Source organism: Rhineura floridana, chromosome 3, assembly GCF_030035675.1.
Source record: "Rhineura floridana isolate rRhiFlo1 chromosome 3, rRhiFlo1.hap2, whole genome shotgun sequence".
NCBI lineage: Eukaryota > Metazoa > Chordata > Lepidosauria > Squamata > Rhineuridae > Rhineura > Rhineura floridana.
The window spans coordinates 135,321,720-135,343,429 of NC_084482.1; the positions used below are offsets into that span (position 1 = coordinate 135,321,720).

General features: G+C 41.5%; 2 protein-coding genes across 4 annotated transcripts in view; both read right to left on the reverse strand.

Annotated features, from left to right (window-relative positions):
- The window catches only part of PFKFB4 (6-phosphofructo-2-kinase/fructose-2,6-biphosphatase 4), a 113,586-nt gene extending 111,096 nt beyond the window's left edge, over positions 1-2,490 (reverse strand). Inside the window, exon 1 of the mRNA XM_061618036.1 lies at positions 2,096-2,490. Within this exon, the coding sequence (XP_061474020.1) occupies positions 2,096-2,174 (79 nt within the window). The 5' untranslated portion in view covers positions 2,175-2,490. The remainder of the gene's footprint in view (positions 1-2,095) is intronic.
- A 4,952-nt stretch (positions 2,491-7,442) lies between these two features.
- LOC133382301 (uncharacterized) lies at positions 7,443-21,089 on the reverse strand. Of its 3 annotated transcripts, XM_061621987.1 has the most exons (7): positions 20,879-21,077; positions 20,093-20,276; positions 18,421-18,463; positions 16,994-17,144; positions 15,482-15,849; positions 10,130-10,220; positions 7,443-7,666 (listed from the first exon to the last, which is right to left on the reverse strand). In XM_061621987.1, the coding sequence occupies exons 1-7, from the start codon at positions 20,979-20,981 to the stop codon at positions 7,620-7,622; spliced, it is 987 nt and encodes a 328-aa protein (XP_061477971.1). In that variant the 5' UTR covers positions 20,982-21,077; the 3' UTR covers positions 7,443-7,619. The 3 variants fall into 3 exon arrangements, with proteins under 3 accessions (XP_061477971.1, XP_061477972.1, XP_061477970.1); XM_061621988.1 differs by lacking the exon at positions 10,130-10,220 and having other exon boundaries at positions 20,888-21,089; XM_061621986.1 differs by lacking the exon at positions 10,130-10,220 and having other exon boundaries at positions 20,879-21,086.
- Between the last annotated feature and the right edge of the window lie 621 nt (positions 21,090-21,710).

The following is a 21,710-nucleotide window of genomic DNA, read 5'->3' on the forward strand; positions in this document are numbered from 1 at the left end:
TTTTCTACATAGAAGCCACATCTGTACAGATAAGGTGTGACTCATGTGCTTAACTTAATTAATATGACACAGCCTGCACACATACAGAGAAGCTAAAGCCAATTGCTTTCTAGCACAATGCAAAGAAATTTACATACATATTGCGTAACATTACAACTAGGGTGCTTTCTACATCGCTTTCTATACAGGAGTAAGCAGGGTTCACTATATTAGGAAACATTTACATCGGAGGATCTCTGGCTTCCTTTTTGGCACTTTATTTCTAAACCGGAAATGCACTGGCCCCATTGTTGACCCATCAAGGAGCCATGCTGCTGCTGTGCAAGGAACTAACTCAGGCTGATGACATGTATGTGGACTGGAGTTTGTAACAGAGACACATCTGACCCATGACAAAAAACCTACACAAACTCATCTTTACCAAAGGTGACTGTGTCAACTAGTAATGTATCTTGCTGTTCCTACTAACTGCATCTCCTTAGACCAGCCTTTCCCAACTAGTGGGCCACCAGATGTTGTTGGACCACAACTCCCATCTTTCCTGATCATTGGCAATGCTAGCCGAGGCTGATGGGAGTTGTGGTCCAACAACATCTGATGGCCCACTAGTTGGGAAAGGCTGCCTTAGACTGTGAGATGCTCAGCTTCAAAAGCAAAAACATTATTGCTTTCCAGTAGTAGCCTTTAAGTGCTTTTTGCTTCCTTGACACACTTGGCAAGAACTAGCCAGTGCATAAGTGGACTAGTTATCAGACCCAATACTAGCACTACAAGCAGTGAACTAAACCCAGTGTGAAAATGTCAGAGAAGGTGGGGTCTCTCAACAAACTGACAGCTCAAAACAACACAGTCAAAAAGAGAACTAAAGATCAGGGAGATGTGCAATTAGCATTTTCAGGTAGCCTCCATCATCTCAGAAGGATGCAAGCAAAGAATTAGCCCTGCATTCCTAAAGCAAAGGCCTGACTTCTTTCCAACCTTTGCTGCTATCTGTTTGAAGCCCATGCACAGGAAAACCGAGTCAGGGCTCAGTCTCTAAACATGCTGTCTGGGTTTTGAAACCTGTTTGCAGAACTTAAAATGAAACACTTTTTCATACAGCACCTATTAGCTGCTTTTCTTTGTTGTGCTTCGAGTACTTTTAAGGATGAGTGCCCCTGAGCACGTGCGGATTACCATTCCCTTCCCACCAACTATCAGTACCCTGCCCTTCATAAGGCCAGTATGATCTAGCTCTGAAGATCTTACTTCCAGGAAGGCTTGAACCTCTACATGTCTAATTATATGTTTGGAGGCACAATTACAGCATATTTGGAAACAGAGGAAAAAATGACAGCAGATTTAGAGGTTAGGAGCACCCTAATTGCTAAATGTTAGCTGCAGAAGCAGCCCAGCCCAGCCCGCCCTTGGAAGCGCCTGGTAAACACAAGGAGAGCAGAGGGGCCAACAGAAATAAAAGCAGCAGGGGGAGGGGTGGAGGCTTAAACGCTCCACACGCTTCAAAACATGGCATTGGAGCCCCGGGATAGAGAATTGGGAAGCCTCCGATTTGTCACTGCCACAGGAAGAAGAGCAGAGCCCCTTCTTCCAACCTAAGTACGGCGAGGCGGAGTCAGGGCAGGAAAAGGGGCGCCTCCTCCCCAACCAAGGGTTCTTCTCGGCGCGGGGAAAAAGGGACGGGGCCAAGTTCCCCCAATTCTAGGACAACAGTCCTCTCTCCACCGCAACGTCAAGCGGCTAGCTCGCAGAATCCCAGTGAGCGACGGCGGGAAGGCAAACGACAGGAAAATGCCCCCTTTTCAGCTTCCTCAGGGCGAGGCCAAGCAAGGCAGCAGGCGGGCTACAAGCGAACCTCTCTCCGAAGAAGAGCAAGTCATAAAAATAGCAACGACAAGGACAAGCAACACGCCGCACAAGCTGCCTGGAGGAGGCGGGATTCCAGCAGCTCTTGCCCCTCGGCAGGGGCTGTGTACGTGAACACCGCGGGCCCGCTCCCCAGGGCGCTTGTACTTTACACACGCACAAACAGCACAAACACGCACGCACGCGTATCCAGGCACTCACAAACACGCGCGGCCGGCGCTGTATGCTTTACCTCTCCGGTCCCGGCCTTGCACAGATCGCTTAGGTCTGCCACCGCCTCCGCCGACGCTGCAGCACCTGGAAACCGACATCCGTGCCTCAGCCGAGCCGTCAGCAGCCGGCTCCTGGGTTAGCGTAGCCCAGCCTCGGTCGCTACACCGAGCGGCGTGGACGATGCTTGAGAGGTTGGAAGGAGGGAACCACCAGACAGCCCCGGTAGCGTAGGCACGACCAACCCTGTTCGCTAGCCAGTGCTGCGGGGGGACTGAGGCGGCTCATGAACGCGGCGCAGGACCATCCTGCTCAGGGCGCAAAGCCCCTGAGGAGGCTCCCCCCCTCCTCGGCGTTGAGAAGGGGGGGCGTAGGCACTCCGGCCGCCCAGGGCTCCAGCCGCTCCCGCAGCTCCGCCAAGCCGGTTGGAGAGAGTCGGCGCGAGGGGCGGAGAAAGAGGCGGAGAGATTTCCCTACCATCATAACTAGCTCCTTCCGTGCGGAAAGGTCCCAAAGCGCCTCGTGTACCACCAAGAGGAAGGAGGGGGATCGAGGGGTTCTGGTCTCATCTTTGGGAGACGCTTCCAAGGACAAGAACGCCAAAAGCAATTCTTGCTCCATAAGAAAGAACTCAACAAACAGCACCTCGAAAATGGACCGTTGAGCAACACAGTTATAAGGAGCAAACAAAATGTCAGGCAGTGTGAGCAGGCTTCATCAGAACCTTCATCAAGCTAAAAGTTACACCAGGGATAAGGAACCTCAGGCTCAGTGGACGGATGTGGCCCTCCGGGCCTCTCTGTCTCACCCTCCAAACTTTCCCCAGGGCACATCCCACACAGGCCCTGTTTGTACCTTCCCTGAGTGTTTGTACCTGATAATGCCTCTGGCCTGCCTGGATGGAGAATAGAGAGGGTTGTGTGAGCATGTGTATAGAAAATAGCCCCACCCACGACTGACATGTGGCTCCCGGAAAGCTGCCCAGAAGAGAATGTGGCCCTTGGGCTGAAAAAGGATCCCCACCCCTGTCGGGGTTGGGGGGGATCTCCCATCCCATGTCTTGCCTAGAAAGCATTTTCATAAGGCTCCAGGGAGGTGTCATAGGTAGAGCACTTGGTTTGCATTCAAAAGGTCCCCAAACCCATCTTTGACATCTCCAGATGGAGCTGGGAATGACTGCTGGAATTGCTGCCAGCCAGTCAGGGCTACCAGGCTGTTTTAAGTGGCCGAGCATTAGCCAACATACTCCTCTCCATTGCAGCACTAGGGCAGCCTTATGTGCCAAAAAGAATTTAAAATAGGAAAAACAGGAAACAGAAAGAAACCAAAACTGACAGATTAGTCCCATCTCTACATGAATAAATAACATCAATCGATTCATCCATCCCTACTTGTAGGGTATATACATTATTATATATAGCATATGTTGTTGTTATGTACCTTCAAGTTGATACTATAACCAAAATGGTTCTGATAGAGAGCAAAAAGTACTCCAGTAGTGGGCACTGTGCCACTGTTATAAGTGGACCTTAATGTAGCCTTGTAGAAACAGCATTTGGATGAGTTCTTGACTTGGCAGAGCTTTTAATAAACTTGTCTCAATACCACACATACTTCTGCCTAAGAACAGGCAATCAGCTATGTTCCAAGAGTGGAAACAGAGACAAAGGTGGTAGTGAAAAGATAATTAACAGTGCACCACTTTATCCAAACATGATATTCTGCTTCAGTAGATGACTTTGTTGGGATTACATACAGCAAAACCCCTAAATGAACTGAGGCCTGGCACTTGTTTGACCACCTTAATTTAAGCAAGGAGGGACAGACCAAGCCACCATAGCCTGCACCCTGTGTGCACTCACTGCTCCCACAATCCCAAGGTGGCACCTGAGCATCTAAGCTCACTGCTACTCTCATTGCACTCACTTTTCAGGAAATTTCACATTAAATTTAAAATGTTGGTGGGTGGCTGCAGCCTTAGCTACCTTCCTGGCATACTGAAATTTGCTGCTGCCTGCCTGGTAAAGAGGGGGGCTTTTATGCAGAGGCCTCAGACCTTTTGCCTTGTAGTCCTGTGGCAACAGCACCGCTGGTTGACGAGGTGAAAGTCATAGAGACCTTGGGTAGAAGTTACCACATCATCTTAGGGTTCCAGATACTGAGGAAAGGAAAAGCTGAACATAGTAAGAGTTGCATGCTGGACTTCTGGAAAGCTGATTTCAAAAAGTTTAAGACAGACAGAATCCTGAGGAGATTCAGGAGAGGCTTCCCACAGAGACTGTGTTAATTAGTATATAAATTTTTGAAATAAATAAATGTTCTGAACTAGTACCTGAACACTGATGGACTAGATGAGGGCCAATAAAATGAAACCTCATCTTATAACATGTGAAGACTCTATGGGTAAATGGTTCCCAGCTCCACAAGACTTCTAGATGGATTGTACTCCTTCTGAAGGAAACAGGTACATAGTTCAGGGGTGCTCTTCACTCCATCTTTGTCCTTAGAGGCCTTGGTAACCTCTTTGACAAGATGCACCTGCTACCAATTTCAGTTGGTAATGCCAATTACACTGTTTCTTGGATGCAGACCACTTAGCTACAGTGACTCATGCATTGGTAGCCTCACAATTGGATTACTGTAACATGTTCAATAACTATGTGCAGCTTCTAGAAATGTCTAGAAGCTGCAGCCTGATGTGTACATGTTACACCTGTGCTGTAGAGAACTGCACTGAGACCCAATTACCACCCAGGCTATATTCAAGAACATGTTGGCATATAAAGCCCAGAAGAACACTTAACCAGGCTATCGCCCATATATAGATCTTTTACATAAATCCTAAGGAGACCTTACTAGTAGCACCACAGCCTATGGGCTATCATTTCACAGTGACTAGAACCAGCCTTTTCTGTCAGCAGCCCTGCACTTTGGAATGCCCTTCCTTCTGCCATATGGAATTCTTCCTATATTATCTCTTTAAGATATCTTCTAAATACTCATTTTTTACAGTTCACTGAATTTGGTCCTTGCAGCTGGACTCTATTTGGCAGCATTGGATGTGTATTTTTGCCTGTTGCTGTAATAATCAATGGTTTTATATATTGAATTTTGTATGCTGCTTAGAGATTTGTCTTTAATATTAAAGTGGGTTATACAGTGCCTTTCAAAAGTAATCAGACCCCTGACTAAGACTGTCATATTACTGAATTACAAATGGTACATTGTAATTTCGTTCAGTATGATATTTTATTTTGAAACACTGAAACTGAAAATCAGTTATTGTAAGGTGACATTTGTTTTATGTTGGGAAATGTTTAAAAGAAACAAAAAACTGAAACATGTTGCTTACATAAGAATTCAACCCCAGTGCTGTGGAAGCTCCCAGTTCACACAGATGAAAAAAATCACCCTATCAAGGACACAATTACCTTACCATTAGCCTCCACCTCTGAACCATTAAAGTTGCTGTCACATTGTGAGGATAAAAACCCACTGTTGAAGGATCATTGGTCAGGCTGTGGATCTGAAGGGAAATGAAAGACCTCTTTACAGAAATGAGAGATAATGTAATACAAAGGCACAGATGAGGAAAAGGGTACAAAATAATATCCAAGTGTTTGGATATCCCAGTGAGCACATTTGGATCAACAATCAGGAAGTGGAAGCTGCATCACATCACCCAGGCACTGCCAAGAAAAGGCCGTCCCTCAAAACTCAGTGCTCGAACAAGAAGGAGTCTTGTGAGATAAGCCACAGAGAGGCCAACAATCACTTTGAAGGAGCTACAGAGTTCAGTGGCTGGGAGTGGAGTACTGGTGCACCAGTCAACCATATCAAGAGCTCTGAATAACACTGGCCTGTATGGGAGGGTGGCAAAAAAGAAGCCATTACTCAAAAGTACCATCTGAAAGAATGTCTGGAGTTTGCCAGAAAGCATAAGAGTGCCCCAGCTGCGATGTGAGAAAAGGTTTTGTGGTCAGATGAGACTAAGATTGAGCTTTTTGGCCTGGTACAAACCTAACACTGCCCATGCCTGAAGACACACCATCTCTACAGTGAAGTATGGTGGTGCAGTATTATGCTGTGGGGATGCTTCTCATCAGCAGGGACTGGGCATCTTGTTAAAATTGAAGGAAGAATGGATGGAGCAAAATACAGAGAAATACTGCAAGGAACCTGCTTCAGTCCACTAAACAACTGAAGCTTGGGAGGCTTTTCAGCAGGGCAATGATCCCAAGCACAAGGCCAAAGCAACACTGGAATGGCTCAAGAACAAAAAGGTGAATGTCCTACAGTGGCCCAGTCAAAGTCCTGATCTCAATCCCACTGAGAATCTGTGGCGCTCTTTTACAATTGTGGCCTACAAGCAACATTCAACGGACCTGAACGACCTGGAGCAAATCTGCCAAGAAGAATGGGCCAAAATCCCTCTGACACTGTGTGCAAAGCTGGTACATACCTACCCCAAAAGACTTAAAGCTGTTACTGCAGTGAAAGGTGCCTCTACCAAATATTAATGTGTGGGGGTTGAATACATGTGCAAGCAACATGTTGTTGTTTTTATGTTTCTTACAAACATTTCCCAACATAAAACCAATGTCACAATAATTGATTTTGAGTTTGTGTTTCAAAATAAAATATTACACAGAATGAAATTACAATGTACCATTTGTAATTCAGTAATATGAGAGCATTAGTCAGGGGTCTGATTACATTTGCAAGGCACTGTAAATGTTCTTAAATAAAGGAGATGGGAGTTTCTTTAGAAAGTGAGATGTTGAAAGCATAATCACAAACCATTCCAGCAAGCAAGAAAAAGTGGAGACATATAAAAGAGCTGAGGGAGTTTTTGATGCTCTCAGATTTATTGAATGAGGATGTGCATAAAATGGACAAAGCAACAACTACACATGAGCCATCAAAGCTTGAAGGGCATGGCAGGAGGTCTTAACCTGAGAATGGGGTCATTACTTTGAAAGGGGGGCAGCACACTTAAAGCTATGATGAACAATGAAGCAAAGTATATGCTTTACTTTTGACACAACTTCCTTTTGGCAGGCAGGGTGAGGGCAGGGAGGGGAGGAATGTGTGTTTCTATAATCTTAGGTTAAGAACAGCATCCCTATGGCTTCACCAAGAAAACAAACGCTCTTTCATTAGAGCCTGGACATCAGTTTTGTATTATTATTTCTTAGAAATGTATTATCAGAATTCTACCAGCAAATGTATAATTCAGCAGAGCACCAGGGGGAATAAAAGTTACACAGAGATTATATTGCAGCCACAAAGAACCTGTTTAAATTCTTAATATATTCACCAACAAAACAAAACAGCATTGGGAGGAATAAAGAAAGAAAACTAAGCAGTAGTTTGTAATCTGCACTTTATTGTTAAAAACCCACTAAGACATTGTCTTGTCAGTGTCTTTAGCATTTAAATACCGCACAGTTCAACTCTCACATATTCTCCAAGCATTGTAGAAAATATTTGTATTACACAGATCAAGTATTAAAAGATGTCTTTCCCTAAAGGATGGTAATAGTTTAATCATCCCATTCATCATCATTCTCCAAGTCAGATTCTTCATTATCTGCAAGAAAAGGTTGAGTATAGTAGTATATTCTATTGAGACAAGTAGTGGTATTATGTTAAGCTATTACTTGCAAATATTGGAAGTCACTGTAATTTTTTGAAGTGGTTAATAGCACAACTCTTTACATATCTATGCAGACGCAAGTCCCATTTAACTTAATGGGGCATTCAGGTAAGTTTGTATATAATTGCTCCCAAATATAGCAATCCTATCCATACTTGCCTGGGAGCAAGGCCCATTGAGCATAAGAGGGCCTGCATACTAGTGTAGATAATGGGATGTAAGTTATGCAACACATATTTTACATGGCTGGATGGGCTGCAAATAAGTAAAAGTAGATTATGAGCATGGCATTGTACAAAACTAATGTAGAAATTACACCACTGATCACACACTGCAGCTCCACTGACACAAGAGATTTTCATGTGTGCACCAGAACTTCCTCTGTCCCCTCCGCACACTCCATGGACTCAAAAAATCATCCCTGGGGTGTTGGAGGAACCCTCAAGAGCAGATTCAGAGGACGTGGGGAGAGGAGAAGAAACAGAAGTAATGTTGTGCCACCAGAACCCTGCTGGTGCAGTGTTGGATATAACCCATTGACTTGATTTTTTAAGAAACCAGGCCAGTTGTGTTTCCCGCCCCAGTATTTGATTATCACCACCAGTGGACTTGCAACAATATATTGCAGTGCATCCTCCCCTCCTAAAAGGAGTGCTCCTTTTCAGGGTTCCAGCCAGCCATGCCCTCTTCTGGGATACTATAAGTTGAAAGGTGGTCAAGCAGAGTATTATCTCCCCCTCAGTTTTGCGTTCTTTTCCATCCGAGACTCAACATTGTGGCTACGGAACATGCTGAGTGAGCTATTTTGAGAGAGAGTTGCCCTCACCCCTAAGTTTTCCCCTACAGTTTGTACTTCTGCTAGGCTCAGTTTCCCTCAAGCATGCCAATACTGCCCTCATGTCTCTCATTGTCTGTTATGATCCAATTTCTGACAGGATTCCCAAAATTTGCTATTAAAGGGAGTGATACTTCCACACAGGAGGGAGTAGACTTTTGCAATTGGAGAATTAGCATCACAACATTCCTTCTTATAAACATTTAAATTATATCCAATGTTAGTCATACTTGGAGTAGACCCATTGAAATCAATGGACTTAAGTTGATACCAATGGGTTTACTCCAAGTATAACTAACATTGGGTATCTGCCACACTTTAAAATAACTTTTAAGTTGTTGCTTAAGTTAATTAAATTGCTTGCTAGTTTTGGCTAACTTTGTGTTCTTATTTCTTGATGCTGGTTTTTGTCTGGTAACTATTTTTAATTGTGGATTGTTATTTTTATGCTTATTTTGATCTTTTGAAAGCATTTTTAAGAAACTCCTTTGTTGCCGCCCTGGGCTCCTACTGGGAGAAAGGGTGGGATATAAATCTAATAAATAAATGGGGTATTTTTTAATATAAAATTAAAAACTTTAGAAGGGAAATATGTCCAGTATAGGCAATGGTAAACCCCTCTGAATACCGCTTACCATGAAATCCCTATTCATAGCGTCACCATAAGTCAGGATCAACTTGAAGGCAGTCCATTTTCATACGCATAGTGAATTTGTAACCAGGCACAGTGCCCCAAGAGTGAGCACAGAACTATTTTTTTTTTAATTCAAAAACTTCTCTATCAAACAAAGGGTCTTTGTTTCTTTCTAATATAGAGAATAACGTTCAGAATCTAACAACATTTAAAAACGTCAGGTAGTTGCATAGTAGATTTTGGCATAAGACATTGCTTATTTATTTGAGTAGAAAAACTCATATTAACTTTTTCAGAAAAGTATCTAGGAGCAGTCACTGAAGGCAGAAGAGATTAATAACCTTTACTAGCTTGTTGAATGTTCTCTAATGTGACATGGTCTCAAAAACATCTGAAAGGTTTGTTTGATAGAAGTGAAGATAGAATTTCCTCTTTAAAAATGACTTAAACCAGGAGGAGATTAATTTGTGGTTCCTGCTTGTATCCAGCTTTTTAAAGATGACTCTTCTTGGTCCATTACAGACATCTGCTTCAGCTTCTGTACTCTGCATTTCCTCTCATATGGCTATGAATCTGTCATAGCCACTACTCCCCCTACTATTAGACTTCCAAATCAAGTCAAACGTGACACCATATGGTGACATGTTTATCCTTGACTTCACCCAATATTTATTTCTATAAATAGCTATTTAGGAACAGACCATTAGAAATGTATAAAGATGGCAAGGAGGATATCTAATTGGCTAATGAATATCCTACAGTGAAATAAAAGAAAACCACTGGCTTTTCAGAAGCATATATTCACCCTGTACTTGGGGGACAAGGTACTTTGTTCCAGTGAAAGTTATTGAGCAGATGCTTGCGCAAAATAACTAGAAAGCAAGATAGCTTTACATTACATGTTGAGAGAGGGATTTGAGTCATCTACCTGAAATATATATTGCCTTGTGTCTCTTCTGGACAACATCCCTTAGAGCAGCGACTATTCCTTCGTCATTGGGAGTTGGATTCTGAACCACCTGTTTTCAAAGATTGAAAATGAAGCAGTGATGTATCATTTAAAAGTAAAGTCTACTTTGGAAGGATCTATCCATAAAGCTAGCCAGCCATATTGTTCTTTTCAGCAGTTTTTATTAGGTCAGGATCAAGTGGCTTGCTGTCTGCTCCCAGAATCAGCACAAACATCTGAACAAGCTGATGGATAAGACTATCAGTGACTAGTAGTCATGATAGCTATATAGCTTCTAATACCAGAAACGCTATGCTTTCGAGTGCCAGTTGCTGGGGATTATGAGTGGGCTTTCTCAAAGTCGACTCAAAGTCCTTTCCCAAAATTTACCTTTTTCATTAAGCTTTTGACACAGACGTTTAGTCATTATCATGCCTTTTTCTGACTAAGCATGTAGCTTCAGGAATATCTCATATTCTTTTTCTTTGTAAGCTGCCTTGAGGGCCTTTGGCCGAAAGGCAGGGTATAAATTTATAATAATAATAATAATAATAATAATTCCTCACCCTCCATTTCCCTCTCTTCCTTTTCTCGTCTCCCTGGTGCTATCTTCTAGAATGGAAGCCCCTGGAAGGGAGGGACCTATCCTCTCATTTTTTGAGAAGTGCCACATACATAGATGACACCATATCTACAGATTAGTATGTTCTATCATTTTGGAATTTATACTGTACTAGGAAATCCCCATCAGGCATAATTTCAGCAGTTCTTCGCAGTACTTTTCTAGTTACCTACCCATCCCATCATCTCTATGAGGTTGAAAACGGTCAGATGTTTGGTTATTATGTTCCATCTTTCCCACCCATCTTCATGTCTCCAAAATTTAAAAAAACTGATCCCATCCATCTTTTGGCAGCCAGGCCCTCAAGGCAAAAATACTTAGCAAGCCTCTATTTTTAACTACCCTGGGAGAGGGGGTTGGCTACTACATCAAAAACTATAAGAAGAAAAGACCATTTAATACATGCTCCAGAAGCAGACATCCTATAGAAATTAAGCTCTGTTCTCCCTCCAACTCCTGCCCTCACAGCAATAATCAATAAATACAATAATACAGATAAAAACACAGTTAAAACAAGAGTGTGGAACTCATCAAAAGTTAGGTGAAACATAAAAAGTAAACCCTTCCTCTTAAGATGCGAGCTTGGTAGCCTAGCCTACATCAGATAATGCAAGTTAGTTAAGATCAAATCAAAGGCCTAAGAAGCCTCTGTTCTCATTGTAGCCAATAGGGTGACCAAGTATCCTATTTTACAGAATGACTTTCAGAACAATCCTCTGTTTGAAGGACTAGCCAGTCCAGTTTTTTAAAGATAAAAAAGCAACAGAAGGTGAGCAACAGAAGGACATTGAAAGTGCTAGTCAATAGCACCTGGATAGCAGACCAAGTAGGCACACAGATTACCTGATCAGTCTTCCATATTGTGTTGAGGTCTATTTCCATTTAAATTATAGTCACCATTTCTAAATCTGCATATAAATTAGCAAGATACAGATCTGTAGTTCTCTTTTGAAGGGTTCATTCCTCTCTTCTGGCAATACTAGAGACCAGTCAGATGCCTATGAAAAGCCCACAAACTCAATATATGAGGTCTCTCTCTCTTTTTTTAAATCAGAAATCAAAGCTGGTCCTTTTCCTTACTCCAGAGAGTAGGAGTGATAATCTGGGGCAGATTGTAATGAGATTTACACGCACACTTCTGGTGTATTCTGAATGGCACCTTCATTCAGAGATAACAGTATTTTGTATCATGGTGCATATCTACAATCACCATCTAGCGTTCCTAGAACCAATACATAAAATTATTTTCTACAAGATGAAGTTTGTCATGTCATGGAGAAATCCATATGGCTTTGGTCAGTCCCACTAAATCAGAATTTTTAAAAGATGGCTAGCCACACAGCAGAGACTCAATATTTGATGAATTTTAGAAATCTTTAAAACTTTTTAAAAGCTACTATGTGAAATATAGGAAAATGCAAGGTTTGAATAGTCGTTGCTACACAGAATTATCCCCATAATTTTTCTTTAAGCAAGTTTCAGTCATAATTAAAATCATATGTTGGACATATCAGCCGGGGCTTTTTTATTGAACGTGCCAAGTGTTCTAATATTCCAATAAAATATTATCAGCTACCAACAACTGAAGACTGGCAAATTAGAAACAAAGCTTTACCTCTTAGATGAGAGATGCCATCACCCCAGGCATTTTATGTTGCAAGATGGATGGACAGCTTTCTTCTTTGCTTCAAGAAAGCAGTTGAGGGAATTAGCCTGTCACTGGGACTTAGGACTGATTTTAGACTAAGCTTCCAGTTTCTAAGGTCTTTTTGCTTGTGTAACTGGAACTTGTGTAACTACAGAATTCATGTTCTACAGCTGGCTTGCACTCACTGCACTCCCTGCACAAAAGGTTTTAATAGCAGCACAACTTTAAGCAACCTGAGGATTTCTTGTATCAGCATGCATGCAAAAGAGTTAATTAGTACTGTCAGATACAAAGGCAGGAAATTCAGCCCCTTTAAGGCAGAGGTGGGCAACCTACAGTCCTTGGCCCTTGCAAGCTATTAGTTTAGACCACTCACAAGAGAATCCATCTCTTATTTGGCTGGCAGCCCACTGCCAAGGAGGCCCCCAATAGAAGGAAGGTGGTCTTGATGGGGGGGGCAAATGGCCACCCCAGATCTATGGTTGTTTCTATAAATGAAACATGTTTTTCATAACCCACGATGACATGGCCAGCTTTCCTGTGTGAAACCTGCCTGAAAAAATGTTAGTTACTGAACTTCATGAGCCAGTGATAGTGAAAAATCGGATATTATGTTTGTTTGGGTTACTTGGTAAAGTGTGGATTAGCATCTTAATATGCTGTTATGAACATCCCAATTTCCAAGCAGTAAGAGATTTCAGGAGTGCCAGCCAGCACATACCTTCATTCCTCAGAATGAAGGTAAACTGAAGCTATGATATCTTTATAATATATGGTTTACTTACACATATATAACATGCTGATCATTAGCTGAGAGGGCTCACAGCTTAACACTCCAACAGATCCCATCCCCCTCACACATGGGATTTCTAGGCTAGGCCAAAGCTATAGCTTTGGATTCAGCACAGAGAGCAAGTCAAGCCTGTATTCCTCTCTCGTGCCAGCCCAGTTGAGATGAAACTGGCTCCTTGACTATTGTTCTTACATGCACCACTGACATCACCACCACGGGCGGGCGGGCGGGTGGGGGGGGGGGAGAGAAAAGAGAGACTGCTTTCTGGTAGCATCTCCAACTAGCAGCTTCTGTGGTTTTCTGCACTGGTTAATCATACAAAGAGCTGCTTAAGATAATGACTCTAGCCAAGTATGTTACCAAAGAGACTGGTTTGACCACAGTCTTTTTCTACAGAACCTCATCTTACAGATATGAAGCCACTGGGGTCACATCTACACCATACATTTAAAGTATATGGATTCCCCCAAAGAATCCTGGGAACTGTAGTTTTCCCCCTTACAATGCTATAATTCCTAGCACCCTTAAACTATTGTTTCCAGAATTATTTGGGGAAGCCATGTGCCTTAAATGTATGATGTGGATACAACCACCATCTAGGCTACTCTCCAATTTTATGACTATCATAAGGATCCCTGGACAGGAATGTTTTCACATAGTATTGTTTTTCTTATGTTATTTTACAATATGATTACCCACTGTATTGCTTTGTTTGAGTTCAGGACCAGCTGTGAAGGCACTTACTTTCAAAAGGGCTCTTAGACTTCCACTAGCAGAAAGTTATGCTCATCTCCATGCCAATTCACAGCCAGCCGGCATAATCCGCTGTGGAGGTGAGTGCAGCTATGATGTTGGTGTTATGTAGGATTACCTTGCACCTTTCCATTTAACAAGCAATTCCAGGGTATCGTCATAGCCCTAATCTAAAAGCCTTAATGTGATATTCACTGACATGTTGTGCCAACTAACAACTATATGCCAATTCACTCACTTAGTGGCTGTTAGAAATGTATGTGCTTTTTCAGTGTTCCAGCCTTAAGGTTGAATGCAAAAATTAGAGCCCTAAGAGGTTTTTTTATATACCGAAAACATTTCCCTAAATGACACCAAGATATGTGAATTATGCCCAAGGTCTTTATACTGTATGTAAGATGCTAGCGGAACCTTTTTTTAAAAAAAATATACAACACTGTAAACCATCTAAACGCTTAGCACTCTTTTCACCAGACAAAAAAAAATCCAGTTTAACTTTCCAATATACATCACAAAAGTTCCTATCAAATTAAAGTCTAGAATGTTCATTTCTCTCACTGAATGTCCTTGCAGACCTTTCCATTTAACCAATGGAGTGCACTGAATCCTCCAGTGACACTCCAACTTCATATAAGAACACTATAGTATTGTTGACATAATGCAACTCTTAGTTTAATATCCATGTACATTTGGTACAAGGCCCTGGACAGTAAAACAAGCTATGCATTTTCCTTACTACCATCAAATGAGACTAGTTCCATTCCCGACCAACACTAATAACTTTTTTCACTCCCTTGTTAAGATATTTAAGGTACTGATGGAGGGTGAGGCCCTCCACTTGAGCAGGCCAAGCATCAGTGCCTCCTATCTTCTAGGGCCTAGCATAGGTTAAACCCTGTTCAGTTTGGCAGGATTCTATGTAATCCCATTCCCGATTCAGAAAGGGATAGCATTAGAATCTCTTGCTAAACCAGAGGGTTTCCCCCTATAATTTTAACAGGGGATTCAATCCAAACCTGCAGATATGGCAAACAGGTCTATTAAGTGAATGCTTATTATATGCTAACAACTGTGGATTAGTTTTAGAGTTCAGCTAATTTTCTAGTAGTTTAAGACATACAAATATGTTGTTATGTACCTTCAAGTCAACTACAATTTATGGTGACCCAATGAATCAGCGACCTCCAAGAGCATCTGTCGTGAACCACCCTGTTCAGATCTTGTAAGTTCAGATCTGTGGCTTCCTTTATAGAATCAATCCATCTCTTGTTTGGCCTTCCTCTTTTTCTACTCCCTGCTGTTTTCCCCAGTATTATTGTCTTTTCTAGTGAATCATGTCTTCTCATGACGTGTCCAAAGTATGATAACCTCAGTTTCATACAAATGACATACAAATAATGTTTGTATTTTAAGCAGTATTGTTTTAAAAGCTAATATGAGAAAATCGGTTAACGGAAATGCTAAAGATACCTTCACAGTTAACAAAATAAGTACCAAAACAAAAAAAATACTTGCTGGTTTCAGCTGTGTTCCTTTTCTGATCTGACGCATTACAACATCTTGGGTGAAAGGAGTTAGTTGTTTGTCACTCTTTGACTTTTGCAGCTGCACTTTTTTCAGATCTTGGATCAATTTTTGTTGAGATGTCCTTTTGGAAGGAGACATGCAAAGTGCTGGAGATATGACTACTGAAGGGAGATCATCATTATGAGACGACTCGTGTGATTTTGATATGGAGAAAGGCACTGCTAGTACATCTTTAACCTTGTCCTTCATTCTTTGAGTTTGGCAATCTAGTTCTGTGTTTTGGCTACAAGCTGAACCCAGCTCTGCAGGCATCGCAGAATAAAGCAGACAATGGTCAAGGGATTTGATCAATAAACCTGTAGAAAGACAGATGAGAAAGAGATAATTATGTAGCTATTCAACTCTCCAGTCCATTTAATTACAGTTTTCAGCACAACTGTTCTCTTCCCAAGCTCCAGCATCCCAAGTAAAGCAAGCTTTTTGGTCACCAAGAGTGATATTGACTGTGACTGTTGATGGCCGGTAATAAGCCACTGTTACTAAGTAGGGTTACTAGATGTGTGTATTTTGCCCATATTTATTATCAGATATCGGCTCAAGCTTTGTTACATCCTGAACACAGATTTATTTATTTTTACCATTTCTAAATTCACATATGGATTCAGGGCAGTGTGCATAAGAATACAAATATCCATACAAGATTAAGAACAATGCGAATTAAAAACAGATGCATATACTTGCTTTTGATTTGGTCAAACAGCCATCACTGGATTAAAGGATAAAGAGGTTGATTCTAGCACACTAGTTCTGTGTGATTTGCAAAGGTTGCCAGTGTGTTTCCAGGCCCAGAGCTAGTGCTAACTTCTTGAGCCCTGAATGGCTTGGGACCTGGGTTATCTTAAGGACCACCTTCTCCTCATATGCTGTCATCCAAGGTCCTGTTTCACATCCCTAAATACCACAAGGCCTGCTTGGGAGAGTGGCTAGCATCTTTTCTATAGCAGCACCTCAGCCCGATGTTCCCTTTTTGAATCTGAGGTGGAGGCTATAAACCTTTAAACAAACATTTTCAAGAAACTTTATAAATGGTACGAGGAGAGGAAGAAGTGTATTAGAGGAAGTGCCATAGCTCAGTGGCAGAATGCCTGCCTTGCATGCAGGAGATCCCAGGTTCAATCCCTGCCAGCTGCAGGAAGGGCTGGGAGAGACTCCTGTCTGAAATCCTGGAGAGCCACCACCAGTCAGTGCAGACAACACTGAGCTAGATGGACCAATGGTCTGAATCAGTATAAGGCAGCTTCCTGTGTATGTCATTTGTCTCTCATGTAACAAGTACTATCCAACTAGTGGCTACAATATTTGCATAACCACATTCCACTCTACGTCCACATGTTGCAAGGCAGCTGATGACTATACCAACACATTTGACTGCTTGGATAAGTGCTTTCATAACATTAATACATTGTTTTCACCTCTTGCACAGAGATGCAAGGGCAATACCTTTAGCCTTTGCCTCTTTTAGTACTGCTTCTACTCCTCCACGTATCTCAATAGTTTCAAAAATCTTCTTTGACATTCTCCTGTCCTTCAGATGATCCTGTGTTATACCAGCCTTAACAAAGATCACCTTTAGTTCAGGATCTAAGTTGGTCTACAAAACAAAACAATAATTTTAGACAACTGAGCTGCTGTTTCTTGGTCACGAGTCCCTATTACTGTCCATATAGAAACAGTAATTCTGTATACTGTCCATATAGAAAGGACAGAGTTGTAAACTTTGTCAAATTCAATTCAACTTCTCTATGTAAAACATGCAGTCTCTCAATCACCAATTCTATAAACTAGTTACCTCACGGAACCCTGGAAACTGTAGATGGAAGGGCCAAATATCTTTAGAGATCCCTAAGTGTCTCTTACTAAACTATTAAATCCCATAATTATTTGAGGAAAACCACAAGCATTACAGTGACAAGAAACAGCCAGAGTTTAGTGCAGACAGGGTTGCTCAGCTGTGTTCAAAAAGGCAAGCGAGGGCAACAAGCCTCTGTACTGGAGTAGCCAGACTTTCAGGGCTGATGGGCACATTTTAAATGTGGAGAAAGTGTTGTGGGAGCCAGTCAGAAAATGGCTACCTCAAGGGCATGGCATAACACAAAAAACTGCCTCAGAAAAAATAAACAGGAACACAAAATGGTGCAGGTATGTCCCTCATCAATGGAAAATAAGGCATGTACACCAGCCACCACTGCACACTCTCACATAAAGAAGCTCTTTGCATCTCACCTCTGTTGAGAATAGTAGGGGTGGGTGTCTAGTCCTGGCATCCAATGAAATGTGGGCATGTTTAAGGGGGTTTGCTCAATGTAGGAGAGATCAAGCAAGTACAAACATGAACTGAGTAGGACAAGCAAACAGTATCTCAGCCATTGTTAATTTTGGAGGGGGGTATTTAGTGAGACCTTTTGCAGGCATCATAGGAAGTACTGACAGACACATTGCTGCCCACAGGCACCACTTTGAGACCCTTGTCTTTGAAGAACAGTACAATTCTATGCACATGTACTTGCTCTCAGGAAAGCTTGCATAAGTGTAGGGCTCAAACAATTTAGAATGTAGCTCTCAGAGAAAGAGAGATTCTAAATTTAACTCCAAAACGTATTTGGTAGCAACCATTTAAAATACATACACATTAGGGTTGCCAGGCGCAGGGCATGAGAATGATTCTGTATCTTTAAGAGAAGAGAAAATTCAGCCAAGTGCAGGTTTTCTTGCAACACTGTAATGGGAAAAACCAAAAGGTGAAATTCTCCCTTCCCCCTGCACAACTTTTAAAGATACAGAATCATTCTCAGGCCCTGAGCCTGGCAACCCTAATACAGATGAAGCATTGGTAGCTGTCTAAGCCATAATCCACAGCAATTACTTACAGCAAAACCAGTCTGGGGACTCCATCCAATGTGACACAGATGCCTAAAAGACATATTAGCATTTATCACCAAATACTTAGAATGTCAAAGCATGCTAGTTACAATAGTACAAACTGCTATTACTTATGTGATAAATTTACCATCTTCTCAACACAAATGAGAAGGCCCTACAGAAACCAATAACCCAAATAAATGGAGTACCAGGTTATGCAATTAGTCACCACTTCCACATGAGAAGCAGCCACACACCAGCAACAACCATTATGTGGCCAAGGTTAACATATAATAAAAGCCTGTCAGAACTGCTCCTGTGCCTTTAACAGCAACTGGATCTGAAAAATCTTCATTGTACAGCACAAAGTCAAGCCTTATCAGCTGCTCATGTCTGCAGATCAAGCTGCTGCTAAAGGCACAGGAGAACATTGGCAGCCTTAAAGCTATTCAGTTAGCTTAATGTGGACTATGCCAAGAATTCTCTGGAATCCAAATTATGTAGAGTATGGCCATTTGAAGCACCAGCCATGCAAAGAACACTTTATATTAGAGAAGAAATTAGACTGAGCAAAAACTAGCTACTGCTGTGGGAAGTTAGCAATATGATACTGAAACATGGAATTCTCTTGCATATGTGGACATCTCTCTCACAACACCAACAAAATCTTGTGCAGATAAGAGATTTCCCCCCTCCTTAATCATAAGCAGTAATATAAGAGCAGCCCTCATGGATCAGCCAGCATTGTTCTCACAGTAGCCAACTATATACAGATAGGAACCCACAAGCTGGATCTGAGTGCAACAGTCCTTTCCTCACTTATGATTCCTAGCAACTGTATTCAGAATAGGGATGGAAAGATCTGCCAGTTTCGGTTCTCTCAGTTTCTCATTTTTCCAATCTTAAATTCAGTTCTCCACATTTCTGCAGTAATTTGTGATTTAAAAAAAAAAATCCTTATGAAAATTCTCCAGTGTGAATTTCTTCTAATGAACATTTCTGTAGGCAGTTTTGACATTTTTGCAAGCAATTTCATATTATATATAGGCATACCCCGCTTAACGTAGCCTCGCTATAACGTACATGCTCCATACGCCACCATACCCCGCTTAACGTACGCGTGCTTCCAATTACAGACACTTAATGGCATGACACCGCTGCCATCTCGTGGCGATTGCAGTGCAGTACATGCATAGATAATTGCTTCACTTTAAGTACATTTTCACTTTACATACACGCTCTGATTGCGTATGTTAAAGCAGGGTATGCCTGTAATGCATTTTTGTATACTTTCTCTCATATATTCATTTTTATGCACACTTTCCCCTAACATATGCAGTTTTGTGAAGCTGGTGAACTGCATTGCAAAATTCAAATAAGTGCAAATTTTGAAGGATGGCTGCATTTCAGTTCTCATATTGTTTCAGAAAGCGCAAATTTGATAGATTTGGCTTGAACTTCATACTCAGTTTAATTTCTCATCCATCCCTAATTCAGAGGAGTAGTGCTTTGATTAAGGACTTGCATGTATGAAACAATCATCAACCATCACAGCTTTCTTATACCATTCTTTGCAACCTTAACACAGGGCATTTCAGTTCACACATTTCAGATGATTTAAGTGGTGTGCATACATGCAGGAAGCCAACTAAAACCACAAAGTTTTTGATTTTAACTTACTTGAAGTTACTGGGGCTGCCAATATAGTCTTTGCTTAGTTTATATCTTCTGGGTTTTCTTTTCCGGTTTGTTATCTCATACAATGTTTGAGAAATACAATGTGAAGAGGATGATACCCTACAGTTTGGAGATCTTGTACGTAGATGAGGCTCAGGCAGTGGACAAGATACATCAGCCACAGGAGCTATAAGACAAACAGGACCTAGTATTAAATTTATAATAATTTGCTTGCTCAGTTTGAGCCAGTTTCAACATAGATTTAGCAGTTCTGCAAATACCTTAAAACATTTAGAACAATATTGCTACCCCTTAAATATTCACTCTCTGACTTTCTGTATTGTTATCAGAAGTCTTCATGTTCAGTTAAGTCATTTTAGGCCACAAGAGCTTTCTGCAGCTCTAATAAGCAGCAGGAGGTGCATTAAATTAGCACTATAAAACTAACTACAAAGTCAGATATTAGTCCTTCCAACATTTGGAAATAGTTTTCTTTATTCAGCTTTTCCCTTTGAATTGAATAGTATATTTGTGAAATCTAGGTTCAAAGCCTTTAATTAAGTTACTTGACAAAGCTGCTCAGACTCTTATGTACAAATAAGGTACATTAAAATCTAGATGCTATTCCTCAACATAATCAATATAAGAAAAGGATTAGCACAAGTAGAATACATCCTGTTTTTTATGTAAAGAGTTAAGTACAAACACATATAAAGAAAGTGCATATCTTAAAATCCCTCAATCCTCATAGCTGAGAAAAGAAAAATAGCCAATACTTTAAGAACATACAGAATTTACCAACACTTCTAAACAATGCCATTTTCTTGTAACTCAGACTACACTTTGTCCCTCTACTTTTTAAACAATAACTTTCAATGGGAGACCAACTCATGAGATAATTTAAATAAGAAGATGGGAAACAAGTACAGCTGACATTGTTCTGTTTTCAGATCCTCTATTCCTATTCCATTAATAAAGGGGCACTCTTGCTTAATAGCTTATGTTTGCTAGTTAGCACCACTATGCCATAATTGCAATGTAGTGATTTCAGGACTGAGAACTTGGCATGGTTCTAATCCTGCATATACAACTGGATAGTATTGTAGGGATTAGAAATGAAAAATCTTAAACTAATGCCTAGTATTTATCAATATTCTCTGTAATATTAGAGAGCCTATGTCATGAGGCCTTCTCCCTTATAAGCCTAAAGAATCTGACAGTGCACTGTCTACTCATGTCTACTCAAAACTAAGCCCCACTCAGTTCAATGTGACTCACTCCCAGGAAAGTGGTACAGAATTGCAGCCAAAGGTTCAGGTGGTTTTTCTGTATCCTATGCAGTCATGGCAACAATCATCACAGTGAATAGAACTTGCCCACAATCTGAGTACATGGGCCTATTTCAACAGGCACACTCAAACTGTTGATGCTTGGTATAGGCAGTAACATAGCCACTTTCAGCTGGAGGCCTAAACATGACCCAGGGGCAGGGCTGATTCATGCTTTACACAACAGACATAGAATCATAGAATAGTAGAGTTGGAAGGGGCCTATAAGGCCACTGAGTCCAACCCCGTTCGATGCAAGAATCCAATTTAAAGCATACCTGACAGGAGGCTGT